This window comes from Anoplopoma fimbria, chromosome 3 (assembly GCF_027596085.1).
Source record: "Anoplopoma fimbria isolate UVic2021 breed Golden Eagle Sablefish chromosome 3, Afim_UVic_2022, whole genome shotgun sequence".
Taxonomy (NCBI): Eukaryota; Metazoa; Chordata; class Actinopteri; order Perciformes; family Anoplopomatidae; genus Anoplopoma; species Anoplopoma fimbria.
In genome coordinates, this window is record NC_072451.1 from 15,835,755 (window position 1) to 15,850,161 (window position 14,407).

Below are 14,407 nucleotides of genomic sequence, written 5' to 3' on the forward strand. Positions count from 1 at the left end.
GTATGTTACTGGTGTGTCTTTTTTACTGAATAAAATTTAAATCATATCATAAGGAACTATCATCTTGTTTTCTTTCAGTATCTGACTTGCTCTTACTTAAGAGTGAGCATTTTGCTTTCAAAGTGGTCTCCAGTGGTTACAGGTGGCCATGTTGGGGTAGAGTCAACAGCACGCAGCCTTATGGGCAGGTGTGTCTACCTGCGGCTCCTTCGGGAACCACTTCCGAGGCTTAGGGCTCTTCTGCCAGGGCGCTGACCGACAGAGACACCGGCGACCGAGACGACGGGAGGAAAAGACCACCAGATAGTTTTCCTCGCCCTCGCTTTAAATTCACTGCGGTCCGCCACTGTTTCGGAGTCTCGCACGGGGTTTTTTTTTTTTTTTTTTTCCTTTTTTTAAAAAATTATTTTCCTATTGGTGGCAGACGGAGGGGAAGTGCTTCCTGATAATAAAGAGGTGCGTCTTATTTCCACTCCAGTGATTGACTGCGCACGGCTTTCACCGCCGGAGCTAGGGGGGTATTGACGCATTGTGGAGTCGACAAGGGGGGTTAGGGGAGAGGGGTGTGTGTAGCACTGCAAAGCCCGGCTTCGCAAACACACACAACGGAGGCATCTCTCGGTGGAACCGCGATGGCCGTGGTGCAGCTCGACACGGAGGACCATCAACCCGAGAACGGCTTCGTGTCCCCCGAAACCACGTCGCAGGAGCTGCTGACACGCATCGACGGCTCCGTGCTGCCGTTCCTCGGGGGTTTCGGGAAGTACCAGAAACAGCTGATCGTGCTGACATGGATCCCGGCGTTATTCATCGGATTCAGCCAGTACTCGAACAATTTCCTCCTCGCCACGCCGAACAACACATGCATCAAGCCGTTGGCGAACCTGACTAATTACACCGCGAGCCATTTCTCGCTGTCAGACAGTTCCAAAAACATCAGCGCGCGGCCGGCTCACATTTATAACAATGGAAGTAACGGCGCGCACAATGGCACGGAAGGCATGCAGTGCCATTGCAGCGAGTGGACATTCGAGCTGCACACAGGACTGGCACAGAACGTGGTTACCCAGGTAAGCTGTCCCTCTCGAGGGGTGGTGGACATCCTTCCCCATCATTTGTACGTGTTATGCATGTGTGATACCCCATACACCCGCCCTGATCCGGTTGGGATCGATTTACGGTGGTGAGATGGAGTAATGAGGGCACTTATCAACACGAAAGCCTTACTTAAATATAATCTAACTTTAAAGCACCAGCAGCAGCAGCAGCATCATCAGTCTGCATAAAAAAAATGATGCAAAAATGTGACAGCTTCTGGATAGTGGTTGTAGTTGCTGCCTCCATTAAACCGTGCATTTCTACACAGTGGTCCGTCTGGCGCTGGGTCTATCCTGTACAGATACGCAGATTGGGATCTCATTGGACCTGGGAGTGTAGTAGGATTGTTTATTTGTGATCGTGCATCGTGCTGACAGTGAGTGAGTGAGTGAGTGAGTGAGTCATCGCAGCAGCTGACACAAAGTGTGACCCATGGCACTGGCACATTGGGCAAAAAAAACAACTGCCAGGGCTGGTGGAATTCTGCCCGTTGTCGTAATGGACATAATAGACGCGGAGCCCTTTTTTTGATTTGGAGCAAAGGTCATTAGTGCTCTCTCTAGAATAATGCAACCCCATCCCTGGCCAAACATCACCCGCCCTATCGCTGCCCTAACCAAACATCGGTGACACGTGCTTGTAGATTTCATCCTGGGCATTTTGAGCGTTAATGTGATGCCTTTACCTCCGAACACCGCCATTGTGTCGTAATATGTTCCTATCTGCGCGGGGCCAGGCTGAGGAGACAGCATGCAGCAGGCCCGCAGTCTTCATACTGGGTCTTCTAGCAGGAGGAGGAGGAGGAAGGTTTTTGTTTGATCCCATTATGCATATCAGCTCTTTTACCATTGTGGATGCTGCATGCAAGCTTATATCAAGATATCATGTTTTTATTTTTTGGAAAAGCATGAAACCTGATCCACAGGGCTCTCTGAGTTAACTTGGCATCAGTATTGATGGGATGATGTGATTACATCTTCCGAACAAAGACTCTTATCACAATCAAAATAGACTAAAATACTGATACACAGCTTTTTAGGGAACAGTAAATTGCATTTTAATCTGTAATATCGTCACCTCGGAAGAGTTTGGCACGCATGCCATAATCAAAAGGCTTATCAGGAAGAGTTTGATCTGAGGCCGGGCTTCCAAAGCGTCTCTTTGCTGCAGGGGGTTGTGGCACCCTGAGCTTGTGTCCACTCTGATGCCAACAGCCCCATCTGTTTATCACTGATAATGTCCCCGTTTGCATAAAGCAAATAAAATGCAACTTTGGCATTCTTATTCAGTCAGGGGGACAGTTTGTATCTTGATTTCATTTACTGTCCTCTGGGTAATTTGGGGGGTGGGGTTGCATGAACTAAAGCCAGGCGGATAAACCATTTTTTTGGGACGGAGGCGGTCGAAATACTTTCATCCTGCAGCTGAATATGAAGTCACATGTGGGGGAAAAGAGATTGGGTGGAACAGAGTTAGTAACAATCAAAAAATGTCAGTTCTCTCATGGGTAAGAAAACCGAAGAGAAGTGTTTGTTTTTCATGTTCTTTGTCTCTCCTCTCATGCTGGTGCTAACCTGTAGGTACTAATATTTGTATTGCCTTTGCAAGCATACGGATAATGTCATGTTGACACTACCACCACGGCAGATCAGTGACGGGACTGAGCAGTTGGTCAAAGTGTCTCGTCTTCCCTAACCCATGTAGTCCTCTCTCAGACAAAGTCAACGTCAGGAGAAATTCGACCAGATGGCACCAGGACCAACCCCAAAGTGGAGCCAAAATTGAAGCGGATTCGACAACCACTACTTCTTATCAGCCCTGTCTCTTTTGACAACCTGTCCCTGGCCCTTCCAAGGCCTCTTTTCGCCATCAGCAGCACAGAAACTAGGATGTGACACCACAGCAGGAAGTGGTGACTTGGCATTTCTCCCTGTGTTTGCATTACATAGGCATAACTGCACATGACTAGGCTCAGCTATCTGTGACACTTGATCCCTGGGAAGCAGTGCACGGTGCAAACGGCATCGAAATGCGGTAGCGTTTCTGTCAAAATGTACAAACACATTCTAACCCCTTGTTACTTTGTTAAACATATCTTATCATATCATATCTTGCGAGGAAAACAGGTACCTAATGTTTTCACCTCGTGCCACAATCCGGAGCACATAACCGTTCATTCCTTTTCTAAGAGCGTCAGAGAAAGAAGGCTTCGATAGAGGCGGAGGAGGTTGAGGTGGTGGTGAACGAGCCAAAGTGGTTAATGTGGAGACCTATACTAATTGAGTCAAAGCTCTCCTCAGGGTGCGTCTTAATTGGACCGAGCCTTTGAAATGAGAATGTATCATTACTCTGAGACAGATGGAGTCTCTCTGCAACCTATCCTGCCCGGCTCCCATTCTGTTGGGCAGCAGCTGCATGCGTCTGCCCGAAATAGTGGTCTAAGAACAGCTTCAAAGCAAAGAGCAGCCTCTCAATGATTCCCTGTTTAAGCTCGGTTCTTGTGTGTAAATCAGAATACAGCTCTGGCCGGTACAAAACGGCGACACTGTTGTGCATTTAAGCAATGTTTTTTATCTAAAACACAGAATTATTTCTGTTTAGGCAAAAAGATTTCAGAAATTGGTAATAAAAAAGCGAGGCAAAAGTTCTGCAAGTTGATGTCTACAGATTGTGTATTTTGATCAACAGTCTAAAACCACACGATATTACATTAATTAATTAATGATGATGATTACGCTGAGAAAAAAGCCTCATATTTTAGCAGCCAGTATTTGGCATTTTTGCTTAATAAATGACCAAAAATTAGTTATCCATTATCAGAGTGGTTACCAATGGATTTTCTGTTGGTTGTTGGTGTCGAAACGATTAACCTATAAGTTGATCGACAGAAAAATATTTTAGAATTGATTCATTTTGAACCAAAAGTGCCATTTTGTGGTTTCAGCTTTGACATTGTGAAGATCTGCCACTTCTCTTTGTCATATGTGATCGTAAACTTTTTGATTTTTGGACCTTTGGTTGGACAAAACAAAGAGAAACTTTGAAATCAGTGATGTACATCTTTAAGTATTTTCTTACATTATATAGACCAAATAAGTTATTTAATAATCAGGACAAATAGTAATCTGAGTGATTAATCGAGCAATTGTTTCAATACTTCAATATGTCAGTGCTAGGTTTATATAATTTTTCTTGTAGGTTAGGGATTTGTTTCAGAGTGATAAGGAACATCTGTTGTAACAGTACATTGGTGGATACACCCAGACCCGGTATCTCTGTGCTGGAGGTTGCACACCCATAGATCTGGAAGATGATACCGTAGCTGAACACCCAAACAGGCCTCTCTGCTCCGTGTCCCTTCATACTATTTACCCAGCTGGTTGGCTCCTTCCACAGACCCCAGATCAGTGTGGGACACTTTGAAACGGTCTCAGCTGTCGAAAGGCAATGACCCCACTACAGATACACAGTCAGCGCACAATGACAGCCACTCACAGCGTCAGCTGGGAGGAAAGACGCTGGTGTGAACCAAAGATAAAGCTCTGTTGAGGCTCTATGTGTGTGTGTATGTGTGTATGTGTATGTGTGTGTGAGAGGGACAAGAGTGTGTGCTGCTGACTTGTTTCTGATAAGTTTTCTAAAAGGACAGGGGGGAACATTGTGGGGTGTCTGACCCCCTCGGCTGTTGTGCAAGTTTGTTTTGAGGGGCGTGTGATGGAATTCAGGTTGTAGGAGTGTTGATCAGTTAAAAGGTCTCTTTGGTGACAGAGATGTGTACTTTTGGTTCTTAACTGTCAACAAGAGGAGGCGTTGAATGATAGATGACGAAAAAAGGTTGGCAGTAACGCCACCTGTCACTGTTGGCTGCAGTAAAACATAACTGCCATCAGCTAACTTGCAAAACGTGCTAGTTTTTTTTCATTTGTCCGGATGCTACAGTGTAATGTAGGCTATTTGAAATGTGGCTACACCTTTTATAAGGTCCCAGACTGTAAGTCCCTCAGCTATATCACCAATATCAGATATATGTTTCCTTGTTCACTTCTTTTAAACACAACACTGCCATGAAAAGAGATTTTAGATTGGTCCTCTTGCTCTACCTTTTGTTTTTCTCTACCAACCTATTACAGGATTTCAACCCTTTAGTGCAGCAGTGGTGCTAAAACTTGGAGGCAGAAAGAGTCTGATAAGCAAAGCTGATGGTCTGTTGCTAGGCAGTAACTATGCAGCAGTCTCTCCGTGTGTTTCTCCTCACAGCTGCGTTAAAGCATCTCTATCCCTCTCTCTTGAGCCTGTTATCCTCACCCATACCTCCCTTTACTCGCTATCTTTCTCTCCTTCTCTTTATATGTTCTGCTTCCACATTGTATAATCTTCATTCCTCCCTCCTCCTGTGCTTTTCCCCATCTCCCTCCCATCCCTCCCTCCCTTGCCTGCTCTCCCTCCTTTCACTAGCCCCCCCACCCACTGCTCTTTAGTTCAACGAGGGCAGAATTGTGCAGCTGTAGTTGAGAGCGTCTTCATCTGAGCTAATGAGACTCGCTGGTGTAGGCTGATCGCTGGTGGCCGGTCATTTGAGAGAGGTCGAAAGACACCCTGGGGATTTTAACTGATCGGCTCTGGGACCTTCATTGTTCTGCATTTTCTGTCAGATTTATAAGCACATAACCCCACTCTATACACTGACCTTTTGTCATTACTCCCTAATGAGCAAGGCAATAGCAGGGGAGCAACTGACAGAGATAATAACGGCAGAGCAGACAAGCTGCAAGGATTTGACTCATGCTCAGACTGGAATCGCAGTTTTATAGAATTTGTTTGCTTAAGCTGAAAGTCTGTCCATATTTCTTTTTCCACTTGTGGTACCAACAGTGTGGATGCCCATTAATGATCGTGCATGAGCTCGATCAGAGTGTTGGCCTGGAGAGAATCCTGGTTAACAAAAGGTACGAATTGGTAGATGCTGAAATAAAACACTCACACAATGATGCGTTCGTCATCAAAATCCACCATGCTCTGCCCATTTTTGCTACAAATTTCAACATCACTTAACACTTGCTGCTTTGTCTCCAGCATGTGACCTGGGATATGTTGGTATTTTTCAAAGTTGGTCATCTGTCTGTGGTCATCTGCAGATGTGGGTTCTCAGTCATCAAACTTGTATATCCTGCAGTGCAGTCATCCAGTTACTTCGTGATTGCGGACTCTGAGTTTCATGAACAGTATGTGCTGGCTCAAGTATTTTAAATCACACTTGGTTGAGCAGTGATTGCGCAACAGGAACTTGTTAGCCTCCCTCTGTCTTCTTCTCTGCTGACATCGATACTGAAACCATGAATGAGTGGCATGCCTGGATCATGTGATGTCCGGCTGGGTAATCCTGGAGCGTTCCAATCGGAGCAGGTCACTATGGTGGAGGTTATGAGAGGTTAGAGCCCCTTAGAGAAAAATGTAAGAACAAACTACACCTATTTTAAGACGAGGTTGAGCAGCTACATTTATAAATATATTTTTTCTGTGACATGGCAATATATGTTCCCATAGTTTTTGTAGTAGTGTTTTGGTGAGGCAGAATAGCACCTGCTGTGGCCACCACGCCCCTGACTGGTTCTTCCACGCCGCTTCTGTGGGCACAGACAGCTGCGTGGCATATGTTGCCAAAAAGACCCCTAATGTCCACCTCCTCTCTGAAATTCATCTCCTGTTCCTCTCAGGATCAACGACTCTACTAGGATCATTAAATAGTGATGTCAGCGGTAGTTAAATTGCAGGTTTGGATAGATTTGTTTTGGTGGTCACATGCATATACTCCACTGGGCTTCACATTTTGCTGCTGCACCGCTTTACGATCATTACTTGTGTTGTGTGCAAAGTCTGTTTGTCACAACTTGTCGCTACTGCGGGAGAGAAAAAAATCAGGGCGTGCTTGATTTATGCAAAAGCAGGCTCAATGCATTGTTTGCACTACAGGTATGCGTCTGCTGAGAGTTTTAGTCTGCGAAGGAAATGAGGAGGCGCATAGTTGACTGTAATAATGTACATTTTGAGACGAAGGAGTCCTAAATAAAAAGTAAAATTAAGAAATGTCCTCTTAGGTGTGGTCAGAGGAAATTATCGGCATAAATACAGATGATTTAATCCCTGATGTTAATCTCTGGTGGCCTTTTATGGCAAATACTGGAAGTGGGCTTTGGTTGACATTCATTTACTTGTCGACAATTTTCAAAACCAGTTTTTTCATAAATAGGCTAATAAGTAAGTGAGTCATTACATTAGAGTAATTATTACAGGTCTGTCTAGAGATGTGCTATTTTTTAGGTACAATTGAGCCTACAGATTAAAAGTAAAACAATAACATGACTTTTTATTTTTAAAGTGCTTGCACTAAAGTTTGTGATGATGATTTTAACATCTAGCTCTTTAATGAAACTTGACTGTAGAATGGGATTCTGGCTAGCACAAAAGTACAACATTGTCTTGCTTTTAAGTAATCTTTCATTTAAAACACAGAATTATTTCTGTTTGGTCATTAAGATATCAGAACATTGTTAAAAAAAAAAGGAAAAGCCAGGGCGCAAGTTCAAATATTATGTCAATATCCATATGAGATGAGATATAAGGAAGCCCTGTTACAGAGTGTACCCTTCTCACATTTCAGTGTATTTTGAGTGGTGGTAATGCCACATAAATCAGACAGACTTAGTGTAGGGTCAGAGTCAACACATCAAAATTTCTCATGCTCAAAAAAATATAGTTGTTACATTCACTTAAATTCCATTTTGCAGGCCCCAACATAAATTTCTTGTAACTAATGCCGGTATTTATTTGTTTCTACAGTGGAGTCTGGTGTGTGACTCAGCATGGAAAGTCCACATCGCCAAGTTTTCTCTCCTGGTGGGATCCATCTTTGGATACCTGACGTTTGGTATCCTCGCTGACTGGTAAGATTTTTACAAACAAAGTTCTTGCACAACATAAAGTTTATATTCATTCATATATTACAGGTGTGTAAAAACATATTCACGTTGAAGGTAATTTTTACCTTGCTCCCTAGGTTTGGCCGCCACCCGGTGCTGATCATATCGGTGCTGTTCATGCTGGTTTTTGGTCTAGCTGTGGCCTTCTCTGTCAACGTGCCCATGTTCAGCACCCTGCGCTTCTTTGAGGGCTTCTGCCTGGCAGGGATCACACTATCTCTCTACGTCCTCAGTAAGTCTTTGTCTCTCAACTAAAAGCTTGCTGCTAATTTACCTATTGCCAAGCCTTGTCCCTATTATGTTATTATTGCTAAGCCTGTCGAGCTAGAACAGCAGAAATGCAGTTTAACAAAGTTACCACCCGAAATATTTCTCCGGAGTCCCATGCACACAATATTAGCAATTTGAAATATACAGATATTGACAGAACTGGTTATGGTTGCAAGCTATTATTGTGCAATCACTGTTCCTGGGAGGGAGGTTTGGCAAAGAGTCAGTTTAAATGTGAGTACAATGTGTTTACAGTGATTATTTTTGCTGACACATTTAGCTTGAGGCCTTTTTAGGTAAGGGGTCATAGGAGTGCCATAATAAAGGACACCCCTGCAAAAGAATAAGAAAATGAATGTGGAAATATAAAAAGGAATAAATTAAAGTGTATATATAAGAAAATAAAAAAATATGGAATTTTAAAGATAAATAGCGAAATATAAAAGAACGCTTATAACCATTTTCATTATTTTCACATTTATTTGTTCATTTATTTCTGTATATATAGTTTTTGTATTTTTTTATTGAATATATAATATCTAACGGTTTGGACTAATATACGTATGTGAATCATCACAGAAGTTATCTCAGGAGGCGTTACGTGTAGTGAGGAAGGCCTGCCCAAACCTAGTTGATTGACAGCTGTAGAAAATCCTTGCATTTCAGTTTTGGACTAAACAAAAGCAAAGAGGAAGAATAGCAGCGGTAATTCAGCAGTAATACCTAACAAGATGCAGGCCTTTTCCTTTGAAACTTGACATTTACCTGTTGGCCAAACTGGTTTGTTTGGAACGTGGCTCTATGTTAAGAAACTAATAGTAGCTTTTGTTGTTGCACTGCAAGTTTTAAGCAGCAGTTTTACTTGTTGGAGCGGAGTAAATATTTCGACATGACTGAAAGAATATCTCATCATACCAAATATCTCATAACTGCTAAAGGAAAAATATTTTCATTTTAAAACAATTATCTGGCATTAATTTGACACACTTTAAGTCAGTGTTGTAGAACTTGGGACCAGACAAGACAGAGACCTTTTTAAAGTGGTCTTGAGATCAGTCTGGAGACCAAGACTGATCTCAAGTCCCCTTTTGAAGGTCTCTGTTTTGTCTCGGAATCGACCGTATTTTTACATGGCCTCTTTCTTGGTCTCAGACACAGAGGATTCAGTTTTTTATTTTAAGACCTAGCAAGAACGCTGCGGCGGATATATATATATATATCTATTGCCTGTGCATTGTCTTATTTATTTGTTTTCCTGGAAAAGTAAATTTGCCACCTAAAATTCACCTCTGCAATGCATTTTGATTGTTTTATCAAGACATTCCTCATGGCACACATACATACACACAAACAGTATATATGGCAATACAAGATGTGAATGAAGAGGAATCTCCATGAGTGTTTTTATGGGAATGTGTATCTTCCAGATCAATTTGATGAATGCCTACGGTTTGCATGTTCCATATTTTATCGTAAATGTGTCATGCAGGGCGGGATTCCGGTCTTGGTCTGGACTCAGTCTTGCTCTGCCTCCGTCTTGGTCTTGACTAAGTCTCAGCCCCTGAAAATCTTGGTCTTGTCTCAGTATCGATACACTCTGGTCTTCGTCATAGCTTGGTCTCGGACAACAATGCTTGAAATTCTTGTTTAAATTTCAGATTCTGGCCCACTAAAAGAAAAGTAAAGATGAATGGGATAAACACCCTTAAGTACTGTAACATTTAGTGTTGTGATAATGCTGTGATAATTTTTGCAATATTAATTAAACCCATACTGCCCCACTCTTACTACTTATTATCCTCCCACTGGTGCTGTTCTGTTTCCGACCAGATACGCCTCATCAAAAGCCTACTCTACTTTTATTCTTGTCTCTAGCTAAGGGTAGTGTTCAGCTGAAAGAAGAGTAATTGTGTTGCAGTGACCTCCTCACATTTATTAAATTGAATGCCATTGTCGGAATAAATTCTCATTACAGAACAACAACCAATACCAGCCTCCTTACCCTTGAAGTGAACTCGTAAATCTTCAGGCAGAAGGGGTTGGTGTGGTAACTTGTCTTCACTATAGTTTCACCCATCACTGCAGGAGGAGATTTAAATGTCCTCTTATTTTGTCGCTAGTTTTTAGATAGCGTCCTGATAATTGACCAAGCAGATCCCACTCTCTGGTCTCAGCAATGGATCCTTAAAAGCCTCTTCGGCCGCAGTAATTGACCAGTGCAGAGGGGGGTGGCAAAAGTGGAGGGAAGGGAAAGGATGAGAGGGAGAGAGGGAGCAAGGGCAAGATGATGAAGGAAGGGGCCCTTAGTGTCCTTGTCATTCTAATTTACTCCACAATGTATACCTTGAAAAGCTTCGCCCCCACTCCCAAAATAGAAGGACCGTTTAGTCTGCTCCCGGGACAAAGGAGAGAGGGTGGGAGAGAGGGAGGCAAAATGGTGGAGTTAAGCTGTACAGTATGGTGTCCTATCAATTTTAAATGAACTTGACATCTGCATCCATTGTTTTCACATCAGCCTACAGTTTATGGTCCAGTAAATCAGAGGTTCTCAACCTTGTGGTTGGAACATAATAGGAGTTGTTCGGGGGGAGTAATCCTCTACATCTCTACTATAGAAGCTTATATACTGTAAGGCCCAATTTTTGTGTTATTTTTGCATTCATCTTGTGAAATATACACACAAATCATAGAGAAAATGTATTAATTGGTTGAATTAGTAAATTGTTAATAGGCATAGCCTCATTTAAAAGCTCCACAGCAAAATTGTACTATTCAGACTTGACACTGCAGTTCTTATTCTGTATTTTTTCATCTTGTCATATACAAATAGTCGTCAGTTTTAATGTGTTGGCCATAATAAAAGATAAGATTCATCTGACATCTGTTCTGTGGTTCAGTGAGCAATTAAACTTGCTGTTATATATTATATTATATATACCAGCTGAACAGTATCTGACCATTTTGACTAATAAAAAGAAAACACTATTTGAATATATCTGATGGTTTAGCAAGGCTGCATTCCAAATAAGATACATTTGTGTCTAGAGAGTCAGAGTAAAGACCTGTTTTTTCCTCCCTTCTTATTTTGTTACGCTTACTTGCCTCCCTCTTTTGCTCCATTCTATACCCTATTTTATGCATTTGTAATTTGACAAATCAAGTGGTCATGAATAATCTGTTGTAATTTTATAGACATTCTTTTCTTTATTCAGGTTAAATGCAAGACCTTACCCTGTGCTATAATATTCAGGTACCTGTGCTGTTGCACAATGGCTTAGAAGTTGCCAAGAATATCTAAAATGGTAGGTACAAAGTTTCTGTAGCTTCAAAGGAAAGTAACTCTAGTGTTAGTATTTATCCAACTGTGTTCTCTCTGACAAGTGCAGAATCTACCACCAGGATTGTGGAGTCTGGAGTCTTAGTGAAGGATCCATTCAGGTGACAGGTTCCTCATTTAACAAGCATAAAATGAGCCACAGACATCTAATTAGTCATCACAGTTTTTGCAGGTTTCTCTATAATATTTGGGTACTAATTCATTATTAATAATCAGACTAATTTAAGTTTCATTATTTTTTACTAATCAACCATGTCCTTATGCTTCTTTAGAAATGAATTATACTTCTGTCTATGAGCTTCATGATCAAGTATTAAACAGTGGCAAGTGCTCAGCTTGTGCACAGCTTAGTTAGACAGATGTTTGTTTGAGCTTTGCATATTTGTATACGTTTTGTGTTGCTATACCGCCGCCCTTATTACTGCTTATGTGTGGCCTCCGTCACATGATATTTACCCTGCAGCCTCTCTGTATTGACAAAACGCCACAGGAGCAGTTCCAGGAGGAGGAGCACAATCGTTCAATAATAACACATTACTGAAGAGAAGCTTGGTTTTTAGGTGTTCTCTTTGGGATGTGTTTTGCATTCACATATCAGTTGGCCTTATGCTAAGAGTGTATGAAAAGCTAATATTCATCATAGTCCCGACACTGTGTCAGTCATATGACATTTTTGCATGTAACATAGTGAACCACGTGACCGTCCTTTTGGGGCCGTACTTTGTTTGAGTCTGCTTACAAAGGAAAGTCGGAGCCAAATCCCAGCTTCGGCTGTGTTTGCACTGGAGACATTACACTAATCCCCTCTTTCTCATCAATCCATTGCAATTAAGTTGAAGTTCATGGATCTTGAAGGCCTGGTGCCACTGAATGCTGCAATTTACAATCTAGAAAAAAGCAACCAATGACGGCAAACATTGTGTTTGGCTGAAAGAATTGTCTCCTTGTGAATGTATAGTTATACAGTAATAACACCACAACAGATTCCTGCCCCCTGTGTATATGACCTCTTTGTGCCCTGGAGCTATCTTTGAGAAAATCCATTGAGTTTTCATGGGCGAGCCTCTTTTATGAGTGTATAGCAATTTGTGCGGCTACCATCCATTCCGCCAGGATGGCCTGTCGAAGTCAGGTCCACTGCAGGGCCCAACATGGCTGATATGATGTGACACTTATACGCTAACTGCCACAAAGAGACGGAAGAGAAAGGGAAACGATAATTGGCGGCCGGGTGGTTTCAGACAAAACTAGAGAATAGCAACCCGCAACTAATATGAGTAGATAAAAGGGTAAGTTAAAGACTGTGAGGACTTTTGAAACTCCACAAGGGATGGAGAAAGCAAGAGTTATCACCTCTGAAGTGTTTACTGTATGTTAACATTGAGCTTTTTCATAAACTAGGCTAATGCTTAGTACATTGATCTATAATATGTAGGCAAAGTATAACAGCAGAATAGCAAAGCCGATAGCTATAGAAAGTCATCTGATGCAGCACTGCTATTTATACCCCAGTTTTAGCATCGTGGTGCAGCTCACTAATGTGTTTTTACAGTAATAATAATAATAATAATACATTCTATTCATAGAGCGCTTTTCAGAGTACTCAAAGACGCTTTACAGACATTTAAAAACAGCATTTAAAAGCTACACACTAAAAACTTTAGTCGGACAGCACACAGCATTAGTCGGACATTAAAAGCAGTTTTGAAGAGGTGAGTTTTGATTTCAGATTTGAACATTGAAAGATTATTGCAGTAAACGCCCTCACTTTCCCACCCCCGACCATCGCGTATACACAAACACACGCTGCACATCAGCTAGCTGAGTCATGCTAGCTGGCTACACTGGGTGATTGTGAGGGAATTTAGTGATAAGCTTGAGACGAGGTGATTGTGTTGTGTTGTGTTGTGTTGTGTTGTGTGTGTGTGTGTGTGTGTGTGTGTGTGTGTGTGTGTGTGTGTGTGTGTGTGTGTGTGTGTGTGTGTGTGTGTGTGTGTGTGTGTGTGTGTGTGTGTGTAGTGGTTTTCATCTCACACCTTAAAATTTCCTGAGAGCCACTATTAAATGTTAATAAGAGGCAGGATGTTGACTTTGAGAAGCCTGTATAATGGCCTTACGGTAAAGAGCAAATTCATTTTGAGTAGAGTTCTTCCTCACTTTCCAGCCTGAATTAGACAAAGCAAGCCTCTACATGTCATGGGTGTGTGAGTGAGGCCTTGTAGAGTGAGATACAGATGCAGAAAGACTACAGAAAGACCTCATGACTCTTTCATGCATCATAAAAAGCTTTATAACTTCCCTGTCAGTACCCTTTGACATAGATACTTATGACTGCTCTTTGTGTAATGATCTATAAGGAAAATGCTGTTTTTAATGGAGGATGTCCTGGGACAAACTCAAGATGATAGTTAAGGTTTAGAGAAATGGCCAGCTCAAATAGTCACTTACTATATTTTGGTGAGTAATGGTTTATTCTTTTGAGGTTTGACTCCCTTTCTCACACATTCTAGCCAAGGGATATTTCCCAGTAGTATTTGATGTTTTGGTCTTCCAGATTGGTTTCAGGTCATCAAGATAATTCAACATTCAAAAAATATAGTTTACACATCAATTTAAAATGAATTTGCTTATGGAAACTTGTCACGTTTTGGAGAGAAGATATAAGACAAGGAGAGAGAAATGCATAAGCATACATAAGCATGAGAGAGACAGACTGTTTGTCAGA

General features: G+C 41.9%; 1 protein-coding gene across 1 annotated transcript in view; it reads left to right on the forward strand.

The window, feature by feature from the left end:
* Positions 1–571: 571 nt before the first annotated feature.
* Positions 572–14,407, forward strand: part of LOC129089013 (solute carrier family 22 member 23-like) — a 28,162-nt gene continuing 14,326 nt past the window's right edge. The window contains exons 1-3 of the mRNA XM_054596326.1: positions 572–1,070; positions 7,936–8,039; positions 8,153–8,307. Of these exons, the coding sequence (XP_054452301.1) occupies positions 633–1,070; positions 7,936–8,039; positions 8,153–8,307 (697 nt within the window). The 5' untranslated portion in view covers positions 572–632. The remainder of the gene's footprint in view (positions 1,071–7,935; positions 8,040–8,152; positions 8,308–14,407) is intronic.